We start from the raw sequence: 23,845 nt of genomic DNA on the forward strand, positions 1-23,845 counted from the left end.
ACCTAAAATCTTTCTTTTGTGATTCAGACAGAGCATTACATTTTTAAAATATTTCCAATTTACTTCAATTATCAAATTTTCTTTGTTCCCATGATATTCTGTGTTGAAGAGATACTTAGGTAGGCACCTGGAACACTACATGAAATAGTGCTGCCATCTAGTGCTCCTGCAAATGGATAACACTATTGCAAATCTGCTGCCATCTAGTGCTCCTGCAAATGGATAACATTCTTACACAACTGCTGCCATCTAGTGCTCCTGCAAATGGATAACATTCTTGCACAACTGCTGCCATCTAGTGCTCCTGCAAATGGATAACATTCTTGCACAACTGCTGCCATCTAGTGCTCCTGCAAATGGATAACATTCTTGCATAACTGCTGCCATCTAGTGCTCCTGCAAATGGATAACACTATTGCAAATCTGCTGCCATCTAGTGCTCCTGCAAATGGATAACATTCTTACACAACTGCTGCCATCTAGTGCTCCTGCAAATGGATAACATTCTTAAACAACTGCTGCCATCTAGTGCTCTTGCAAATGGATACCATTCTTGCACAACTGCTGCCATCTAGTGCTCCTGCAAATGGATAACATTCTTAAACAACTGCTGCCATCTAGTGCTCTTGCAAATGGATAACATTCTTACAAATCTGCTGCCCTCTAGTGCTCCTACAAATGGATAACATTCTTACAAAACTGCTGCCATCTAGTGCTCTTGCAAATGGATAACATTCTTGTAAAACTGCTGCCATCTAGTGCTCTTGCAAATGGATAACATTCTTGCACAACTGCTGCCATCTAGTGCTCCTGCAAATGGTTAACATTCTTACAAATCTGCTGCCCTCTAGTGCTCCTGCAAATGGATAACATTCTTGCACAACTGCTGCCATCTAGTGCTCTTGCAAATGGTTAACATTCTTGTAAAACTGCTGCCCTCTAGTGCTCCTGCAAATGGTTAACATTCTTGCACAACTGCTGCCATCTAGTGCTCTTGCAAATGGATAACATTCTTACAAATCTGCTGCCCTCTAGTGCTCCTGCAAATGGATAACATTCTTGCACAACTGCTGCCATCTAGTGCTCTTGCAAATGGTTAACATTCTTGTAAAACTGCTGCCCTCTAGTGCTCCTGCAAATGGATAACATTATTACACAACTGCTGCCATCTAGTGCTCTTGCAAATGGTTAACATTCTTGTAAAACTGCTGCCATCTAGTGCTCTTGCAAATGGTTAACATTCTTGTAAAACTGCTGCCATCTAGTGCTCTTGCAAATGGTTAACATTCTTGTAAAACTGCTGCCATCTAGTGCTCTTGCAAATGGTTAACATTCTTGTAAAACTGCTGCCATCTAGTGCTCTTGCAAATGGTTAACATTCTTGTAAAACTGCTGCCATCTACTGCTCTTGCAAATGGTTAACATTCTTGTAAAACTGCTGCCATCTAGTGCTCTTGCAAATGGTTAACATTCTTGTAAAACTGCTGCCATCTAGTGCTCTTGCAAATGGTTAACATTCTTGTAAAACTGCTGCCATCTAGTGCTCTTGCAAATGGATAACATTCTTGTAAAACTGCTGCCATCTAGTGCTCTTGCAAATGGTTAACATTCTTGTAAAACTGCTGCCCTCTAGTGCTCTTGCAAATGGATAACATTCTTGTAAAACTGCTGCCATCTAGTGCTCTTGCAAATGGTTAACATTCTTGTAAAACTGCTGCCCTCTAGTGCTCTTGCAAATGGTTAACATTCTTGTAAAACTGCTGCCATCTAGTGCTCTTGCAAATGGATAACATTCTTGTAAAACTGCTGCCATCTAGTGCTCTTGCAAATGGTTAACATTCTTGTAAAACTGCTGCCATCTAGTGCTCTTGCAAATGGTTAACATTCTTGTAAAACTGCTGCCATCTAGTGCTCTTGCAAATGGTTAACATTCTTGTAAAACTGCTGCCATCTAGTGCTCTTGCAAATGGTTAACATTCTTGTAAAACTGCTGCCCTCTAGTGCTCTTGCAAATGGTTAACATTCTTGTAAAACTGCTGCCCTCTAGTGCTCTTGCAAATGGTTAACATTCTTGTAAAACTGCTGCCCTCTAGTGCTCTTGAAAATGAATAACATTCTTGTAAAACTGCTGCCATCTAGTGCTCTTGCAAATGGATAACATTCTTGTAAAACTGCTGCCATCTAGTGCTCTTGCAAATGGTTAACATTCTTGTAAAACTGCTGCCCTCTAGTGCTCTTGCAAATGGATAACATTCTTGTAAAACTGCTGCCCTCTAGTGCTCTTGCAAATGGTTAACATTCTTGTAAAACTGCTGCCATCTAGTGCTCTTGCAAATGGATAACATTCTTGTAAAACTGCTGCCCTCTAGTGCTCTTGCAAATGGATAACATTCTTGTAAAACTGCTGCCCTCTAGTGCTCTTGCAAATGGTTAACATTCTTGTAAAACTGCTGCCATCTAGTGCTCCTGCAAATGGTTAACATTCTTGCACAACTGCTGCCATCTAGTGCTCTTGCAAATGGATAACATTCTTGTAAAACTGCTGCCCTCTAGTGCTCTTGCAAATGGATAACATTCTTGTAAAACTGCTGCCATCTAGTGCTCTTGCAAATGGATAACATTCTTGTAAAACTGCTGCCATCTAGTGCTCTTGCAAATGGATAACATTCTTGCACAACTGCTGCCATCTAGTGCTCTTGCAAATGGATAACATTCTTGTAAAACTGCTGCCCTCTAGTGCTCCTGCAAATGGTTAACATTCTTGCACAACTGCTGCCATCTAGTGCTCCTGCAAATGGTTAACATTATTACACAACTGCTGCCATCTAGTGCTCTTGCAAATAGATACCATTCTTGCACAACTGCTGCCATCTAGTGCTCTTGCAAATGGATAACATTCTTGTAAAACTGCTGCCATCTAGTGCTCTTGCAAATGGTTAACATTCTTGTAAAACTGCTGCCATCTAGTGCTCTTGCAAATGGATAACATTCTTGTAAAACTGCTGCCATCTAGTGCTCTTGCAAATGGATAACATTCTTGTAAAACTGCTGCCATCTAGTGCTCTTGCAAATGGATAACATTCTTGTAAAACTGCTGCCATCTAGTGCTCTTGCAAATGGATAACATTCTTGCACAACTGCTGCCATCTAGTGCTCTTGCAAATGGATAACATTCTTGCACAACTGCTGCCATCTAGTGCTCTTGCAAATGGTTAACATTCTTGCACAACTGCTGCCATCTAGTGCTCTTGCAAATGGATAACATTCTTGTAAAACTGCTGCCATCTAGTGCTCTTGCAAATGGATAACATTCTTGTAAAACTGCTGCCATCTAGTGCTCTTGCAAATGGATAACATTCTTGCACAACTGCTGCCATCTAGTGCTCTTGCAAATGGATAACATTCTTGCACAACTGCTGCCATCTAGTGCTCTTGCAAATGGTTAACATTCTTGTAAAACTGCTGCCCTCTAGTGCTCTTGCAAATGGATAACATTCTTGTAAAACTGCTGCCATCTAGTGCTCTTGCAAATGGTTAACATTCTTACAAATCTGCTGCCCTCTAGTGCTCCTGAAAATGGATAGCATTCTTGCAAATCTGCTGCCCTCTAGTGCTCCAGGCACGTGCATATTTCTAAACTTACATTCCAGTTTTTCAATAAAAAATACCAAGAGAACAAGGAAATTTAATAACAGAAGTAAATTAGACTTAATATATTGTATTGTCCATTAAAATATTGATAAATCAAGATAAAGATCATAATTAATTTCCTTGCATGAAGACTAAAGGTCATTGAAACAGGACTTGACAAACCCAATGGGAGCTGCCATGTTGTAACTTAGGTTACTTTCTCTGCTGTGGCCAATTAGGGACAGTTATAAATAGGTCACTAGAGTGTGCAGCCAATGGCTGTGTGGAATATAACAATGTTCTGCACTTCCATTTTCAACAGGAACTTAAAGAAAAGTTTTTCTTTCATGATTTAGGTAGAACATACAATTTTAAACAACTTTCCAGTTTACTTCTATTATGAAATGTGTTTCATTCTCTTAGTATGCTTTGCTGAAGGAGCAGCAATGCACTACTGGTTTCTAACTGAACACATGGGTGAGCCAATGACAATCATAATATATGCAGCCACCAATCAGCAGCTAGAACCTAGGTTCTCTGCTGCTCCTGAGCTTTCCTAGGTAAACCATTTGGCAAAGGATAACAAGAGAAGGAAGCATATTAAATAATAGAAGTCAATTGGAAAGTGGTTTAAAATTGTATGTTCTTCCTAAATCATGAAAGAAAAAATCTGGTTTCATGTCCCTTTAAAAAGCTCACAATTTCAGAATTGGAATTACAGGAAAAGGGACAAAATAAATAATGACATTATATTGCAGTTTTATATATATATATATATATATATATATATATATATATATATATATATATATGATTTATCATTTTATATTACCATCTCAAAGTGTTTAATATCCCTTTTAATTTTTATCTTAATGCATTTAGATTCTGTATACAGCTGTGTATTTAGGATTGTGATTTTACAAATTCTGATAATGATTTGACAGTTCTATGTAACTTTAATAAATTAGGATCATACTTTGTATATTTATTTGTTTCTTTTACAAATTACATTGCACTTTGTATTTCTTGCATGTAAAATAAAACTGACAATTTCAGAAAGTTGGAGGACAAGAGAGTTCCCAGGGTCTGTCTTTATCGCTATCAAAATTCTCATGATATGCTCTAAGCATTTTTTACCCTTAGGTCTCACTAATTTATCTCTCCAGCTGTATGCTCAAAATTCACAATACACTTATTTAACTGACAGAAAAGTAATGTATACTGAACTAGAAGCAAGTTAAATTGTAGTTTAAACATTTCAGTTTAATTTGTATTAGTTGAAAACTGAACATTCTTATCAGTGTCAGGTGCTCCCCTGTTAAAGACAGTGTAGGGCACAATTGGGCCTGTAGCAAGCTAAGGGTTAAGGCCAAAAGGAGTGATAGGAGAAGAGGGCTGGCTAGGGAGGTTAGTGGCAACAATGTTGCTCAGGAGGGAGGAGCCCCCCTTGCTTACCTTAAAAGTGGAGAATACAGCTTCCTGGCCCTCTTCTTCCTGGAATCCGGTGCAGAGACGTTTTTCCCCTCCCTCCCTTCCCTGTAACTAAATGATGGCTTTCAACTAAGTTTAATTTTAGAGCAATGGCAAAAGGTATGCCTACTAAGGCTAACCTCAGTAAGCCCAGAGCAGTAAAATAGATGTCTACCACCTCTGTTTACCCTTTTTTTAGCGGCTGAGTAGCAGATACCCTTCCTGGGCGGTAGTACTTCATTACACCCTCACGGCGGGAGGTAGCGGCCCTGTTGCGCTGGAAAGGGTGAACGGGGGGCGTGATGGCCAATCTAAAAGTGAGAGGGGTGGATAGCCTCAAGTGCACGTGAGGTGCCCCTCCTTCCCCTTGCGGGTGGGTCACGTGATCTCATTAACCCCTTAGTAGCATTTCCATGAGCAGAGGTTACTCTCTGCTGCAGATTCCGTTTTGGGCCACTTACCTCCAGCAGTGCTGGGTTTATTGTAGCATTCTTTCTAGCCGCCATCATAGTCCTTGTTGGTTCGTTATTATTATTTATTTAAGTTAATAAATATTTTTAACCTGTGACGGTTAAAATTTACCCATGAACAGTTGTTGTGTATTTCTTTATTTAAATTAGTTATTAAAGTGTACCCTCTCTGCTGCTAGTGACTGTTAGGCATTTAATCCCTTAAGACACTGGAAGCCCACATTTTTATTTTATGATTCAGATAGAGGATACAATTTTGAAACAACTTTCCAATTTACTTTTATTATCTAATTTGCTTAGTTCTTTTAGTAGCCTACTGGTCCTGAACGTAAACTGCTGGATTGTGCGACTCGTCAAATTTTAACATTATAATGTCCCTTTCATACTTAAGTAGAGCACGTGTAGGATTACAGGTTTTATTTGTCCCACTCTATTAAAATTTTATAAACAAAATATTCTCAAAAAAGACAGTTTTTTCTTTGCTGTTAGAAAGCTCTCCAAGGAAGAGTATGGTACGTTATTTGCTCTGCACTATTTATATGATTGAAGCTCTTGGCAGTTTTAAACAAAAGTAAACTGGCTTGTTTTATTATTATCTTTTGCCTGCACAAGCAGAATAATAATGCAGTTTTCTATGAATTGTTGCTCTTGCACAACTTTATTGAACTATAAAGTTTAAGTATCAGAAGCATAATCAAAGTAGTTTGTAACTAAGAAAAAGGTTTTAACTGTTGCAATTTTATACATCATTTGGAGTTTTCTTAGTGTACATCCTGTATTTTGTATACAGGTAGCCCTCAGTTTACGCTGGGGTTAGGTTCCAGAAGGAATGGTTGTAAATCGAAACCGTTGTAAATTGAAACCCAGTTTATAATGTAAGTCAATGGGAAGTGAGGGAGTTAGGCTCCAGGCCCCTCTCAAAATTGTCATAAGTAACACCTAATACATTATTTTTAAAGCTTTGAAATGAAGACTTTAAATGCTAAACAGCATTATAAACCTAAGAAAATAATCACACACCACAGAATATATAATTAAATTAAGTGAAATGAACAAAAACATTTGCTAAATAGCATTATAAACCTAATAAAATAATCACACAACACAGACTTCACTTGCATTTTTATGCAAATAGTTCTTTCTATGCATTCCAGTCTGGACTGATTTATAGACAGGAAGGTCTTGTTCCTTTGAAATCTGCTTGATAGCTCAGGTCTGGTTAAACTGATTAATTTCAGCTTGATTGGCTTTGCTGCAACACAAGCGGACAGCTTCACCTACTGGCTATTTTAATAAATGCACTGCTTCTCACTGCTTTTCAATAGCAGTCACATGACTGGAAAAAAAGGTTGTTATTCTGAAACGGTGTAAATTGAACCGTTGTAAAACGAGGGCCACCTGTACTTTAAATAAAATAATATATTTATTAGTAAAATGGTAGACCACTTTTAAGCCTGGTTCCCACTCTCCCTCTCTTGTAATGTCCCTTTTCTCATCTTAGGGGACTTCAATATGCCCTTTGAGAATTCTTACTTGCCTTCTGCCTCTAAACCTCTATCTCGTACCACCACTTTTGGCCTCTCCCAGTGGACAACATCTCCAACCCACTGTGAAGGTCTTTACCAATCTCTGTGCCGTTTCCTCTCTCTGATCACCATCTACTAACTTTACTCTATCTGCAGAATTCTTACAAGCCCCAGAAAAACTGCTACCTTACAGGAATTTAGATAACTTGGATCTAACAGACTTTTCTACTCAACTGAAACCGCTACTCTCCAACTTTCATCCCTCTCTTATACAAACCTTGTGGCCTTAAAGTCTGCACTAAAATCAACACTTGACAAAGATGCACCCTCCACTGTTTGCCGTGCATCATGCACTCAACGACATCCGTCTTCAGCAAAGTTCAGTGAAATAAAATGATTCACCCGTGCTGATTTCCTGCATTATAAATTCATCCTCAGGTCATACAACTCTGCCCTCAGCCTGGCCAAACAAGTCTATTTCTCCTCCCTCATGTCAACTCACGCATCCAATCCCCGAAGGCTGTTTTTAACCCTTAACACCCTCCTATGTCTGCCAGCACCTCCGCCAAACTATCAAACTCACTGCTCAGCTTATTGCTGATCACTTCAAAAATAAAATGAACTGAATTAGAAATGACATTTTTCCCTCACACCCCACAAACCCAGCCCTTCTTCCCATGATTTCTATTAACAAAACTTTCCTCCTGTAACAGTGGAGGAAGTCTTCATACTTCTATCTTCTGCTCATCTCCCAACCTGTCCTCTTGACCCTTTTGCTTCACAACTTTTTCCCATCAGACTGACTCCAACCTTCTATAGCTTCAGACTTTTTCCCATCAGACTGACTCCAATCTTCTATAGCTTCAGACTTTTTTGACAACCCAACTATTCAGAGAGACTTCTCATCTCTGCTGTGTCTTTCATCCTACCCAAAATAAATCCTGAACTGCCTTAAAGGGACACTCAAGTCAAAATTAAACTTTCATTATTCAGATAGAGCAGCAATTTTAAACAATTTTCCAATTTACTTCCATTAACAAAATGTGCACACTTTACACTTTCTGAGTCACCAGCTCCTACTGACCATGTGTAAGAATTCACAGAATAAAAAGTGTATGTATTTGTGATTGGCTGATGGCTGTCACATGGTACTTGTATATTTTTGTGATTGACTGATGCCTGTCACATGGTACAGTGGGAGTGGAAATAGACATAACTTTTAAAATTGTCAGAAAAAAAATCTACTATTCATTTGAAGTTAAGACTAAGTGCTATTGCATTGTCTTGTTATCTTGCATTTGTTGGTTATGCAAATCTACTGTATTAACTGGTCCTTTAATTAACTCACTGTTGCAGCTACAATTCATGTGACAAGCTACCCCAAACCTTATGCCTCTGCACCCTGAACCTGTAGACTGTAAGGACTTTGGAGCAGGGCCCTTCGCCTCTTGTACTAGATTTATTTAGTCTGTTATGTTTTTGTATGTTATCACTAATGTTTGCCATTGTATACCCCGATCTCTGTACCAAGAGCTATGGGATTTTGTGGCACTATATAAATAAATAATAGTAATGTTTATTCTAAAGGGCTGGAGATTATGCAGCCAATCAGTTGCTTAGTCTATAAGTATTTTTCTTTTATGACTAATCATATTTTCCATGAACAGTTATCTATAATGTTATTATTCCGTACCCTAACATGAAGATGAAAATGTTAAACTGACTATTGCACACGTGCGCATGTTGTGTTTTACAGCTACAGGCACAATTTCTGGAAGAGCCATGTTGGCTTACCGCCTACTGACAATCACGGCTACCCTGTTTGCTTACAGTCCGGTTGCTTTAATAACTGTGACAGCTCTGCTGTCTCTTTAGGACATAATTTAGTGCACACACCATTTCTGGTTTGCGTCTCTTGAAGACTAAAGTTGGCCGCTATGTATCATGGCTTGAGGGAAACAGGCGCAACCCAGATTATTTATATTTGATATAGCACAGTGGGATTCTTTATTATGATTTATTGAAAGCTAAATGAAGCCAAACTTGCTCGGAGGTGAATAGAAATTCAAAGCAAAAGGCTGGAATCTCTCTGCATTTCCACATCTAATTCCCAGGGTCAAATTTCATCCTTCTAAATGTCCTCATTTCAAAGACCAGACTTAAGTTTTAGTTTCCAAAAACATGAAACAATCCTAAAAAAAACTGATGTTTACCAGCCTGTGTTTTATTACATAATAGAACTATTTATATATTCTAGTAGAAAACACTATTTTGTTGCAAGAAGCATTCAGCAAAGTATCCCTTTAATAAATAATAATGACCAAACTGTACAGCAATTAAAATTAGAGCTAAGAAGAACATTACATCCTTATGTTTCTGCTGTAAAATTGTTTAATTTGTTTCAACTCATAATTTGTCTGTAGTGAGGGGGGGATGCTGTGCACCCCCCAATTTTTACTGTAGCTTCCCCATCCCTTAGGTGCCATCTGGGCTAAATATGCCAGTAAGTACACTGGGCTGTGTTTTATACAGGGCAAGGAAAGAGGTGAAGGAGAGAGGATGGGGATTTAAAACAAAAAACATAAGCAGTAAAACAGAGCTCCCACTTATTGCCAAATTGCACTGTTTATTTATCAATCTGTTAATTTCTGGATTGTCCTGCAATTAGCTGTCCCGCTTATTACTGGATTGTCCTGATTATTAGCTGCCCTGCTTATTACTGGATTGTCCTGATTATTAGCTGTCCTGCTTATTACTGGATTGTCCTGATTATTAGCTGTCCCGCTTATTACTGGATTGTCCTGATTATTAGCTGCCCTGCTTATTACTGGATTGTCCTGATTATTAGCTGCCCTGCTTATTACTGGATTGTCCTGATTATTAGCTGCCCCGCTTATTACTGGATTGTCCTGATTATTAGCTGTCCTGCTTATTACTGGATTGTCCTGATTTTTAGCTGTCCCGCTTATTACTGGATTGTCCTGATTATTAGCTGCCCTGCTTATTACTGGATTGTGTTGCTTATTAGCTGCCCTACTTATTACTGGATTGTCCTGATTATTAGCTGTCCTGCTTATTACTGGATTGTCCTGATTATTAGCTGTCCCGCTTATTACTGGAATGTCTTGATTATTAGCTGTGCCGCTTATTACTGGATTGTGCTGCTTATTAGCTGTCCTGCTTATTACTGGATTGTCCTGATTATTAGCTGTCCCGCTTATTACTGGATTGTCCTGATTATTAGCTGTCCTGCTTATTACTGGATTGTCCTGATTATTAGCTGTCCTGCTTATTACTGGATTGTCCTGATTATTAGCTGTCCCGCTTATTACTGGATTGTCCTGATTATTAGCTGTCCTGCTTATTACTGGATTGTCCTGATTATTAGCTGTCCTGCTTATTACTGGATTGTGCTGCTTATTAGCTGTCCTGCTTATTACTGGATTGTCCTGATTATTAGCTGTCCTGCTTATTACTGGATTGTGCTGCTTATTAGCTGTCCTGCTTATTACTGGATTGTGCTGCTTATTAGCTGTCCTGCTTATTACTGGATTGTCCTGATTATTAGCTGTCCCGCTTATTACTGGATTGTCCTGATTATTAGCTGTCCTGCTTATTACTGGATTGTGCTGCTTATTAGCTGTCCTGCTTATTACTGGATTGTCCTGATTATTAGCTGTCCCGCTTATTACTGGATTGTCCTGATTATTAGCTGACCTGCTTAGCACTGGATTGTCCTGATTATTAGCTGTCCCACTTATTACTGGATTGTCCTGATTATTAGCTGTCCCGCTTATTACTGGATTGTGCTGCTTATTAGCTGTCCTGCTTATTACTGGATTGTCCTGATTATTAGCTGTCCTGCTTATTACTGGATTGTCCTGATTATTAGCTGTCCTGCTTATTACTGGATTGTCCTGCTTATTAGCTGTTCTGCTTATTACTGGATTGTCCTGATTATTAGCTGTCCTGCTTATTACTGGATTGTCCTGATTATTAGCTGTCCTGCTTATTACTGGATTGTGCTGCTTATTAGCTGTCCTGCTTTTTACTGGATTGTGCTGCTTATTAGCTGTCCTGCTTATTACTGGATTGTCCTGATTATTAGCTGTCCTGCTTATTACTGGATTGTGCTGCTTATTAGCTGTCCTGCTTATTACTGGATCGTGCTGCTTATTAGCTGTCCTGCTTATTACTGGATTGTCCTGATTATTAGCTGTCCCGCTTATTACTGGATTGTCCTGATTATTAGCTGTCCTGCTTATTACTGGATTGTGCTGCTTATTAGCTGTCCTGCTTATTACTGGATTGTCCTGATTATTAGCTGTCCCGCTTATTACTGGATTGTCCTGATTATTAGCTGACCTGCTTATCACTGGATTGTCCTGATTATTAGCTGTCCCGCTTATTACTGGATTGTCCTAATTATTAGCTGTCCTGCTTATTACTGAATTGTGCTGCTTATTACTGGATTGTCCTGAATATGAGCTGTCCTGCTTATTACTGGATTGTCCTGATTATTAGCTGTCCCGCTTATTACTGGATTGTCCTGCTTATTAGCTGTTCTGCTTATTACTGGATTGTGCTGATTATTAGCTGTCCTGCTTATTACTGGATTGTCCTGATTATTAGCTGTCCTGCTTATTACTGGATTGTCCTGATTATTAGCTGTCCCGCTTATTACTGGATTGTCCTGATTATTAGCTGTCCTGCTTATTACTGGATTGTGCTGCTTATTAGCTGTCCTGCTTATTACTGGATTGTCCTGCTTATTAGCTTTCCTGCTTATTATTGGATTTTGCTGCTTATTAGCTGTCCTGCTTATTACTGGATTGTCCTGATTATTATCTGTTCTGCTTATTACTGGATTGTGTTGCTTATTAGCTGTCCTGCTTATTACTGGATTGTCCTGATTATTAGCTGTCCTGCTTATCACTGGATTGTCCTGCTTATTAGCTTTCCTGCTTATTATTGGATTTTGCTGCTTATTAGCTGTCCTGCGTATTACTGGATTGTCCTGCTTATTAGCTGTTCTGCTTATTACTGGATTGTGTTGCTTATTAGCTGTTCCACTTATTACTGGATTTTCAGAGATTAGAGTCTCTGCTTTTTTGCCCCTCCAGCAGCTTCATCTTCAGAGCAAATGTTATGGTTTCCAGAGCTTAAACACAAACTGCCCTGGTCCTGCCCATTTCCTGACCACAAACTGGCCCATGCCAAGCCCCGCTACGCACACCCATCACTCCTTCCCTCTGACTTGGCCCTGCCCACTAAATACCCAGGGCCTTACCTTCACACCTAAAGGTCTACAGGAGACATTGGGAGGTTTGGGAATGTAGTTGAACATGAGGAAACCTAGTTTGCTTTATTATTAGCTTTTGCTCACAGAAGCAGAATAATAATGAAGTTTTTTTTCTTCTTATTACTATCATGGTAATGGTTCTTCTTGTTAATCTTTATTAATTTTTAAAGTGTAAGTATCCAAAGTATAAGCAAAATCGTGTCACTATAAAGAGAAGTTTACATGATTAAATAAGTTTCAAGTGCCACTCTAAAGGGACATATAAGTAGAAAAAAAATGCTGCAATGTTTTCATTATTTTACTGTTTCTTGCATATAACCTTATATAAATCCTTTTTAATGGGTTAAACACATAATTAAACTCAGTTCCGAAGAAGAAATGCTGAACACTTCTCATAAACCAATGACAAGAGGCATATGTGTAACCACCAATCACCAGCTAGCTTCCAGTAGCGTATTGCTGTTTGAGCCTACCTAGGTATGCTTTTCAATAAAGGGTATCAAGAGAACGAAGTACGTTTGATAATGGAAGCAAATCTGAATCGTAAGATTTATTTTGACTGTCAGCCTTCTTGGTGTACTGAAAGGTTGCTGCAAAAAGCATGTTGTGTTTTTTTGTATAATTCAAATAAAATCGTACAGTTCTTTGTAGACTCTGGCTAATTTGTGTTCTAAAAAAAGCCCGGAGATGATGCAGCCAATCAGCTGCTGTGTCACTAGAACCACTAAAATGAAAATAAGTTAACCCTCTGCACCCTTGTTATTTAGCTATCATTTTATTTTTCTTAACTTTCCCTATGTGTCTTGTCAGGGGCTCACTTCCTTAAAGGGTCATGATACTCAAAAATTGTCTCTGTACCATCTAAAATAGAATGTTTCAAAATGTATTAGAGTGCATTGTTTGTTTTTAAAATGCTGCATTAAACCAACTTTTTCTGTGTGAGTTGTCCTGTCAGCCAATGGGTAGTAGAGACCCAGACACTCAGCTCTATATACTCATGCACTTTCTGTTAATTTAAGAAATATTTATTTAAAGAGACAGTCAAGACCAAAAAAAACTTTCATGATTCTAATAGGGCATGTCATTTTAAACATCTTTCCAATTTACTTTTATTTCCAATTTTGCTGTTCTCTTGGTATTCATAGTTGAAAGCTAAACCTAGGATGGCTCATATGATAATTTCTAAGCCCTTGAAGGCCGCCTCTTATCACATGCTTTTTTATTTGCTTTTCACAACAGGGGAGAGCTAGTTCATGTGAGCCATACAGATAACATTGTGATCACGCCTGTGCTGGTTATGCAAAACTAGCGAATGATTAATAAGGGATTATCTATCTTTTTAAACAACAAAAATTCTGGTGTTGACTGTTCCTTTAACCATTTTCAGGCAAAAAAAAATATTTTTACATGTTTAACTGCTGCTCTTTCATATCTGAAAGATTTGGGAGTATCATGTCCCTTTAACTATTTAGTTAAACAAAATTATAATCCCAAAGGTGCCTGTTAATAAAATGATTGTGCAGTAGTGACTTCTGTATGCTACTATCATTAATCATCATCTCCTGTACTGCTTCTATCTATGTATTAAAAGGGACAATAAACTCAAACTCAAAAATTTACCTTTCAGACAGAGCCTGCCATTTTTCTTCCAATGTCAAATTGTGCACAGTCTTTTTATATACACACTTTATGAGGCACCAGCTATTACTGAGCATGTACAAGAGTTCACAGGGTATATGTATATGAGTCTGTGATTGGCTGATGGCTATAACATGATGCCGGAGGCTGACAAATGAAATAAAATGTAGCAGTTTGCTAATAAAAAAATATACTACTCATTTAAAATTCAGGTAAGGTTCTACTGCATTGTTATTTAATTACACACTTTTTATTGAGTAATTCTATTGTATTTGAAGGGACATGAAACACGATTTTTTTCTCAGGAGATGCTGATTGGTAGCTGCACATATAAGCCTTATGTTATTGGCTCACCAGATGCGTTCAGCTAGATCCCATTACTGCATTGCTGCTTCTTCAACAAAGGATATAAAGATAATGAAGCAAATTAGATAATAGAAGTAAATTGAGAAGTTGTTTAAAATTGTTTCCTCCTTTAAATGGTCCTTTCCATGTAACTTCAGACTTCAATGTACTTGAATTAGCAAAAAAAAAGCTTGAAGTAAAAGGTATCACTGTTTCAGCGACATATGCACATATTGTACTCATCAAGGGCAGTAACCTTGGGCCCCAGATGTTTTGGAACTACATTTCCCATGATGCTCAGGCAGCCTAAAGAGGGAAATGTAGTTCCAAAACATCTGGGGGACCAATTTCTACTAGAGGCTTGGTAACACTTACTTTTGGACACACTACGTTTTCACTATTTTTATTAATATTTTTTTATAACTTTTCTTCAATTTGACTGTTTCACTATTTTTGTATTTGCGTATTGGTCACTATATAGTTGCATTTTTATATTTTTATTTTTTCACATATTTTTTCCCATATATACATTTTTTCACCATTTTTTTCAATATTTTTTGCATCATTTTTTCATTCACTGGGATATACCACACAAAACTGGTTTTACCGGATATTAACTGCACCAGACCAAGTTAAGAGCATTGGATTATTATTATTATCAGTTATTTGTAGAGCGCCAACAGATTCCGCAGCGCTATAAACAAAGGGGGAGTACAACAAAACAATTATAGGGTAGAGGGCCCTGCCAAGAGTTACACTGTTGTAGTCAGCTCTTAAGAAGGTGATCTACAAACAGCTGGACTTTTAGGCTTACATGCTAAGGGGGTTCAGGGGATAGCGATGGAGGAGAGGAACTGGTATTAGGAAAGGTTAGCGTAGGTTGTATGCATCCCTGAACAGTAGAGTCTTTAGGGAGCACTTGAAGCTTTTAAAACTAGAAGAGAGTCTTGTGGAGCGAGGCAGAGAGTTCCACAAGATGGGAGCCAGTCTGGAGAAGTCCTGTAGACGGGAGTGTGATGAGGTAACAAGAGAGAAGGAGAGTAGGAGGTCATGAGCAGAGCGAAGGGGATGGGAGGGAGAGTATCTGGGGACAAGGTCTGAGATGTAGGGGGAAGCAGTGCAGATGAGGGCTTTGTATGTAAGAGTGAGAGTTTTGTGTTTGATCCTAGAGGCAAGAGGAAGCCAGTGAAGGGATTGGCAGAGAGGCGCAGCAGATGAAGAGCGACGTGTAAGGAAGATGAGTCTGGCAGAGGCATTCATTATGGATTGTAAAGGAGCTAGGCGGCAGGTGGGGAGACCAGAGAGGACAGAGTTGCAGTAATCAAGGCGGGAAAGAATGAGAGAGTGGATTAAAATCTTAGTTGTGTCTTGTGTAAGAAAGTGTCTAATTTTAGAGATTTTTTAAGGTGGAAGCAGCAGGCTGTAGCCAAGGACTGAATGTGAGGAGTGAAGGAAAGATCTGAGTCAAATGTGACCCTGAGACATCGGGCATGCGGGGTAGGGGTAATGATGGAGTTGTCGACAGTTATAGAGATATTGGGGGTGGAGATTTTGGAAGAAGGGGGGAAAATGAGGTGCTCAGTTTTGGAGACATTTAGCTTGAGGTAGTGAGAGGACATCCAGGAAGAGATGTGAGAAAGACAGTTAGTGACACGGGTTAGCAAGGAAGGAGATAGTTCTGGTGCAGAGAAGTAGATTTGGGTGTCATCTGCATACAAATGATATTGGAAACCGTGGGACTTAATAAGGGAACCTAGTGATGACGTATAGATTGAGAAGAGAAGGGGACCGAGGACAGAGCCTTGCGGTACTCCGACAGAAAGTGGTGACGGGGCAGAGGAGGCCCCAGAGAAGGCTACACTGAAGGTACGGTTTGACAGATAGGAAGAGAGCCACGAAAGGGCTGTGTCACAGATGCTGAAGGATTGGAGGGTTTGGAGCAAAAGAGGGTGGTCGACAGTGTCAAAGGCTGCGGACAGATCAAGGAGGATAAGCAGAGAGAAGTGGCCTTTTGATTTAGCTGTAAGTAGGTCGTTGGTGACCTTAACAATTGCTGTCTCTGTGGAGTGATAGGGACGAAATCCAGATTGCAGCGGGTCAAGAAGGGAGTTTAACGTAAGGAAATGGGATAGGTGTGCATATACTAGTTTTTCAAGAAGCTTTGAAGCAAGAGGGAGGAGGGAAATAGGGCGGTAGTTGGATGGGGAGGTAGGATCAAGGGAAGGTTTTTTGAGGATAGGTGTGACCAGCGCATGTTTCATCGATGAGGGAAATGTACCAGTGCTGAGGGAGAGGTTGAAAATGTGTGTTAGTATAGGGGTAAGGGTAGCAGAGAGAGAGGGGAGCAGCTGTGAGGGGATAGGGTCAAGGGGACAGGTAGTGAGGTGAGAGCGCAGTATAAGTGCTAAAACTTCGTCCTCAGTAACAGGGGATCTGACATTATTTACAGTTGTTACATTGGAACACCCATAAACCTTTATCTGGATGTCCAACTTCAAGCTTTGTTTCATTACCTAGGTGCACCTAGCGTTTGGCCATTTTGTTTTATTTTTGCCCATCTGGGTGATTGTATGTTTGATCTGCCTGGCAGTTTAGAGCAGCCATAGTTTGAACTTCTTTTTAGTTTTAATATTTTGCAGTGTTTAACCGTTAGTTATTTTAGTTTATTGTAATTTATGCATTTTAGCGATTATTGAGCACTATTTTATTGAGTTCTTTTTATTTTAATCATTCATTGTTTTAATAAATATGTTTATGCTCTCTACCACCTCTTACGCGCTTTAATATTTTGTTGAATAGTACTTGTTTTTAGGGTGAGCTAGAACACCCTTATATTAGAGCGACAGAGGCGGAGTTTTAAGTCCTAAGTGCTTGTAAACTCTCTCCATCTGATTACTATGCTTCTCCCAGATCATCGCTTGACCTTTACATTCTAGGAAACAAAACATGTCCTTTTAGTGTGTAGGGCAGCAATTTAAGGTCGAAATGTGACCATATAATAGATTACAAAAATACCATAGTGTGTGTCACTATATAAAAATAAAAGAAACCCTTATACAGTAGCTATCTGTGCCAAACTTAGGAAGGACCTGTATCCTAAAGCTTTTGTATTCACATGTCACTTGTTATCTGTGAGACAAAGCATTCACATTTTCCCCTTTTGTTTGGCTGTGTTGGAGTTCTGAGGAATTAATTTCTCTGCCAGCCATTCCCCCCTCTATCTGGGAGAGAGTTCAGCACAGCAGGGCTTAGTACGGATTTTCCAGGGTTCAGAGCTACTTCAAAGATTAGCTTCCTGTACGTTTGTGTTATTTTTGTATCCATTTACTTGATTTATATGCCTATATTATATATTATGTTATTCTATTCATTTATCAGGTTAAAGTCACAAACGCATCAGGTTAAGTTTATTAGAGTTGATGATAAACAATAAAGGAACATTAAAGCCAAACCTTGTAAAATCTTTTGAACATTTTTAAACATACTTTCCACTATTTTCTTCTATAATGCTAAACAATTATTTTGCTATTTTTTATTGTGGGTTGCTGGAGAGTGACAAATAATATACAGTTATTAATTGTGGCAGCCCGTTTTACCTGTCATTTGTTATATCAAGATAACGAGGGGTGGGAATGGGGTCAAAATATGAATTTAAAAAAATAGCCAGGTATTTCATTTATACATAAACTGCCTTATATATTCATATAAGGGGCAAGTTACAATAGACAGAGACGATTGTACAGGTAAATAAGAAGAAGATACAGGGCAATATTAGAAGTGGAGCACAATATTTAGCTCAGGGTGCATTATCTGTGTGACCTTGTGCAAAAAATAACTCACAATCTGGTATCACAAGTGGATGGATAAATATTTTATCAACTTAAAGCATCAAACTTTTTTTAGCGCTCCCTATACTTTAAATGGGTATCGCAAGGAGCGGTATTAGCGCACTGATTCTGCTCATATTACAAGTGGATAAATTTAGCTGAAACTCAATAAAAAAAAATTGTGCTGTAAAATGTAGCACTTTCTGAGCTCTGAAGTAAATCATTATCTCTTGCTAGTAGACGGGTGCATTCAAATCCATTGTTAGGATCCAAATGCGGAAGAAGGCAGCCACTCGTGGCATTTGTCTCTTTAAGTCTTGTGAAAATTCAACACAATAAGATCTGGTCAAATCCATCGTTAGGATCCAAGTACGGAAGAAGGCGGCCGCTCGTGGCATTTGTCTCGTTAATTCTTGTGAAAATTCAACTCAATAAGATCTGGTCAAATCCAGATCTTATCATTATCTTAGCGTGTTGCACATTCACAAGGAGAAATCCGGCTCCGAAAAGAGACGAATACCACAAGCGTCCATCTTCTTTCACATTCAGATCCTAATGATGGATCTGAATGCACACGACTACTCGCTAGTTTGCATAACAAAACACTGCTATGGAAATAAAGGTTTTAGTTTTTCTTCAGACTTAATACTTTAATAACAAAGGTTTATTAATAAAAAAGAAGGTTTTGTAACAGAATTAAAGGGATACTGTATATAACAAGGGGCAAGGCTGGGAAGAAATCATTGCACCAGCGATGTTAACGCACAACAGTGCTAATATTTTTATACTCCGCTTGTAATCTAGCCTACAATGCAATAGCACTCTTAGACATATATGTAAGTTACAATACACAACCACATTATGCAATTTTGTTCTGTACATTTTTAGACGATTGTAAAAATGTACAGATATTTCTCAGTAAAGCTCTTTTTAAAAAGTGGAAATTTAAATGCCGCCTTACACCTTTGATATGATGATTTCTGGCAGCCTCTATCGGCATGTATCATATATTTAGTTATAGTGTCCTTGTTTCCAAACCAGAAACTTGTATCAAACACAGAATATCTTATTTTTGGTTCTGGTTTTGGCCAAGTAATGCTCACCAACCCTGGGACAAAAACTGGATTTAGGTCCTTCCCTGCATACTTAGGTACCATTTGGGTCCTCTGCATATCTAAATTGTGAGGTTACTGTCCTCACATTATCTTCCTGTTTGCTCGCTGGCATCATATTAAAATGAGTTGCTAGGTAACTACATCAAATTTACATTTTCATGATTCAAACACAGCGTACAATTTTTAAAGCTGTTTCAATTTATTTGTTTTATAAGATGTACCCCGTTATCTCATTCTGCGTTTAAACTTAGCTTCTTTCCATGACAACTAGGTAGCTTCAGGAGTGTGCACGTGTCTTTGTCTTGAGTACCATACTGTAGCAGAGTTTGCAACAATGTTTAGAACACAAACAGAATGCAGGTGCATTTGAGACCACAGAAATAACTTTTTATTTTATCTGTATGTTTTATCCGAATCAATAAAGTTTAAATTTTGACTTCCATTCCCTTTAAATTCAGCAACACCTATGTCGTACAATGTGCTTTGCCCCTTTGGCATCTCAAAGAGCCCATAGCAAATGTGTGACGTGTATCCTAGTTGTATTATATGTGATCACTCTACATCAACAACCCTTCTGTTTGTGACACTTTGTATTTTTGTTCCTTTTTACAAATGTATTATATATATTTTGTATTTCCTTTCTCTCATTGCATTTAGAATTATGAAATGTAAGTCATTTATATGAAGTCAGACAATTAAAACATCGAAGATAGACATGAGAAATATATGGTCTAAGATCTTGAATCCCATGAGTGTAGCCGTCTTCCTGTACACAGACATAACAAAACAAAGAGATTCAATAAGTAAGAAAGCAAAAGGTCACTTGAACAGTGTATCTGTTCTGCCATAAGAGAGAAACCACAGACAATTCCTTTGACCACAATTCTAACTTCCTTTACAATAAATATGTACTGAGCTGTCTTGTGTATTGATGCTGGAGTAGGTCACTGAAACAATGTATCACAACCAAGAAACTAAATAGTAGATCTAAAGATAGCACTGTTATTTTGTGTGGACATGAATGTGCACATTTACCACCGATATAACGGTAAAAAGGTAAGGTCATCATATAAACATCAATGCAAGCTGCAAAGGGGAACTGTACAAAAGCTCTTTGTTATTGGAAGATAAATCATAGACATTGTCGAAAAATAGACTTTATGTTCATAACATGTTCCAGGGACAAATTTGCCTTTAAACTGGCAGCATCTTAGATGCCATTACCTAGAGTGACCCCTGACTAGTAAGCCAATGAAAGATGCTGCGGAAATATTTGCAGCCTATTGTTAGGCAGATATAATTGTAGTGATGCAATATCATCACTGTTATGGCTATGTGTATCTGCTTTGCTGCCTTCTAGAATATGAGAGTTTGGGTTATTGTAAGGATTAGGTTAGGAATTGGGGTTAGAGTAAGGGTTTGGGAGTTGGTAAGGGTTAGAGTTTAGGGTTAGGATTAGGAATTGGGGTTTGGTAAAGAGTGTTTAGGGATTAAGGTTAAAATTGGAGTTGCAGCACTTGTTGACATCCAGAGAATTATGGGTAGTTTGGTAACAGTGCCACCTGTGACATCTCATCTCTAATAATCATCTATATTTAGGTCTTGGGGGCCAATTTATTAAGCTGTCAACAAGCTTATTCTGCGCGAGCCTTCAGGCTCGCCGTAATCAGGAATTAAGAAGCAGCGGTCATAAGAGGCAGCGGACAGCAATCATCCTTATCCGATACGATCGGGTTGATTGACACGCCCTGCTAGCGGACGATTGGCAGCGAATGTGCAGGGGTGGCATTGCACAAGCATTTTACTAGAAATGCTTGTGCAATGATAAATGCCGACAGCATAAGCTGTCTGCATTTATCGATGTCCATCTGCACATTGGTAAATCTACCCCTTGGTGACATCGCAGCTGCATTATTTTGGTGACTACAATATTGCCATCATGTCAAAACTCTCAACATGAACTGTGTATGTGTAAATATGAAAAGTGTGAAGAAGAAATACATCTTTTTATTTTGAACAGGCATTTTTTTGCATATAGGGGTCCAGGTAGCTGCCAATTTGTTGAGAGAATGTATTTGGTATTTTATAAAAACCAAGTCTGCATTTATATCACCAGTAATGTTCAGCCTATGTGAAGAGAACAAAAGCTATCAACATGTAAGTAATAACTGTTTATTGGCTTTGTTTATTTTACAGATTCTAGAAAAAACAGCTTCCACAAATAAGCCAGACTCGCCAGAGGGTTACTATGAGGAGGCGGAGCCTTATGATGCCTCAATAAATGGTATATAGAGTTTTCTTACAATAAACTACTATATGAGTATCAATATATTTCAAAATATTACTGCATAAATTAATGTATGACATTTGCTTTTTCTACAGAAGATGGGTAACTGAGACAAATATTTTAAACTGAACATTAAAAATGTAGCAGTCCTGTTTTTCTCATTACAATCCAGATTCTCTCTACTTAATATGTAAATTTTGACAGCTAAAGGGACTTGATAAATCCCAAACAACCATTTTTTTTTCAACTTATTACATCAAAAAGTTTTAGAATAGAATGACATAAGGAAGCAATGTCGCTACACAGATACAAGTGCTTTCTGCTTGATCAATTAAAGTTTTAAAAAAACTATATTAAGCACTAATAGAAATTAGCATAATCATTAGCCCAACAATAACAAACACCCCTCTTCAAATCCCTTAACAAGACATACATACATATCTCTATGGCTTTGGAGCACTAGAGGTTAATTTCACTACACACTATAAAAAGGAAACAATACACATGCAAGCCCTTCAACCTTTGTTTGTTGCTAATTCAGCCCATTTGGTTTTTGGATTATTTAATTGGTAACAATTTGAAGCTTCATGAGTATTAATGGCTGAAGAATTTTGGGATTGTGATCACTGGAAATCAGGGCCGGATTGGCCTACCAGGATACCAGGAGTTTTCCCGATGGGCTGCAGCAGCTGTGGCTGGAAAGCTACAATTTAAAGTGGTGATTAATGGATGCAATTGGGTTGTAGGGTGACTAAATAACATCAATCTGGCATTTTTATTTAATGCAAAGTAATATAATTTAATTCTGAAAACAAACATTGTGGAAGGAGTATCGCAGTAATCCTCTTTAAGAAAAATGGGGCATATGCATTCTACCGACTCAATGGAAAATAGGGCTGGTCTTCATATTTTTCCAGAGCTGCTTTTTATTTCCAGTCCGGCCTTGCTGGAAATCCCACAGTTTGTTTGTAGATAGATATATAAAGACATTCAGGAAGAGAAGTGCTCTACCAGGAACGGACAACAGCTCAGTAGCTTGTTCTATTGTGAGTTACCATCTGGGAGCAGCCTCTTTTAGCCTCTTTAAAAGAGGCTGCTCCTATAGGTGGTAACTCGCCATAGAACAAGCTGGTAGAGCACTTCTCTTTCTGTATGTATTTGGGATAGATAAAGATGTCTGCTCTTTCTGCTAGATCAACCAATTTAAATAGGTTGTCTTTCATTGAGTAAAAAACAAATACATAAACATTAGGCAGCTTCCCATACATTTTATACTCCATAGCTGGTATAACGAGTAATTTGGAATACATTAAATGAAAAACAATTTTATAGTACAGTGTCCCTTTATAGATTGGTCTAGGGCAGGGGTCAACAACCTTGGCTCTCCAGTTGTTTTACAACTACATTTCCCATGATGCTTAAGTGTCTTTATGCTGCCTAAGCATCATGAGTAATGTAGTTCTAAAACATCTGGCGAGCCAAGGTTGCTGACCCCTGGACTAGGGCAGGATGTTTCCGGTCCAGTCCTCCCCACTCCCCTACCAGGCCAGTATTTTAGGGTTACATTGGGTGAGACCAGGTTAACTACAGCAACTTTCTATATATTATTAATATTTACCTGTAACATTTAATTTCTCCATTCTTTATCTTCTTTGAGATTGTACTTGATTATTTTTTCTTTCCAGCCTTTATTCTCTCTCTCTCCTTGCACAGGCTTCCTGGTTTCTGACGGAGAGATCTATGCCACAATTAACATGGGTACCATATTTTCTCTGTCTGAGTATCTTAAGTGTCCTATGTCTTTGCATTTTGGCATGAATAAAGTATTTGTAACCAGCTTCAGTGTAGCACAGGTGACACTGACTCACATAATATGCAATTGTGTAGTACAACCCTGTGAAATAGTCAAGGGTCATAATATAATCATATTGAGCATATTCCATGAGGGTGTCTGCATCCATCAGGCTTATATTGATGTACAGTTCATTAAAAGCATGTATCACCACATGTGACCACTAAATACTTGCTATAAATACATAACGTTAAACTCATTCACTCCATTTACGAACTTATATTCTTTAAAATATTCAGCAGGAGGCAAATAGTTAGTTTCTGGCAAATTCTAACTGATGCTCACATTATTTTATAGTTCACCACTGTCCTGCATTTTGCAGGACTATTAAAGTTTGGGAGCTCTGTCCAGGTGTCCCATTCACAGATTTATACCCTATTTAT

General features: G+C 38.4%; 1 protein-coding gene across 1 annotated transcript in view; it reads left to right on the top strand.

The window, feature by feature from the left end:
* Positions 1-23,845, top strand: part of AFAP1L2 (actin filament associated protein 1 like 2) — a 297,831-nt gene that overhangs the window by 197,510 nt on the left and 76,476 nt on the right. Inside the window, 2 exon segments of the mRNA XM_053692693.1 lie at positions 21,520-21,607; positions 23,324-23,368. Of these exon segments, the coding sequence (XP_053548668.1) occupies positions 21,520-21,607; positions 23,324-23,368 (133 nt within the window).

Source organism: Bombina bombina, chromosome 9, assembly GCF_027579735.1.
Source record: "Bombina bombina isolate aBomBom1 chromosome 9, aBomBom1.pri, whole genome shotgun sequence".
NCBI lineage: Eukaryota > Metazoa > Chordata > Amphibia > Anura > Bombinatoridae > Bombina > Bombina bombina.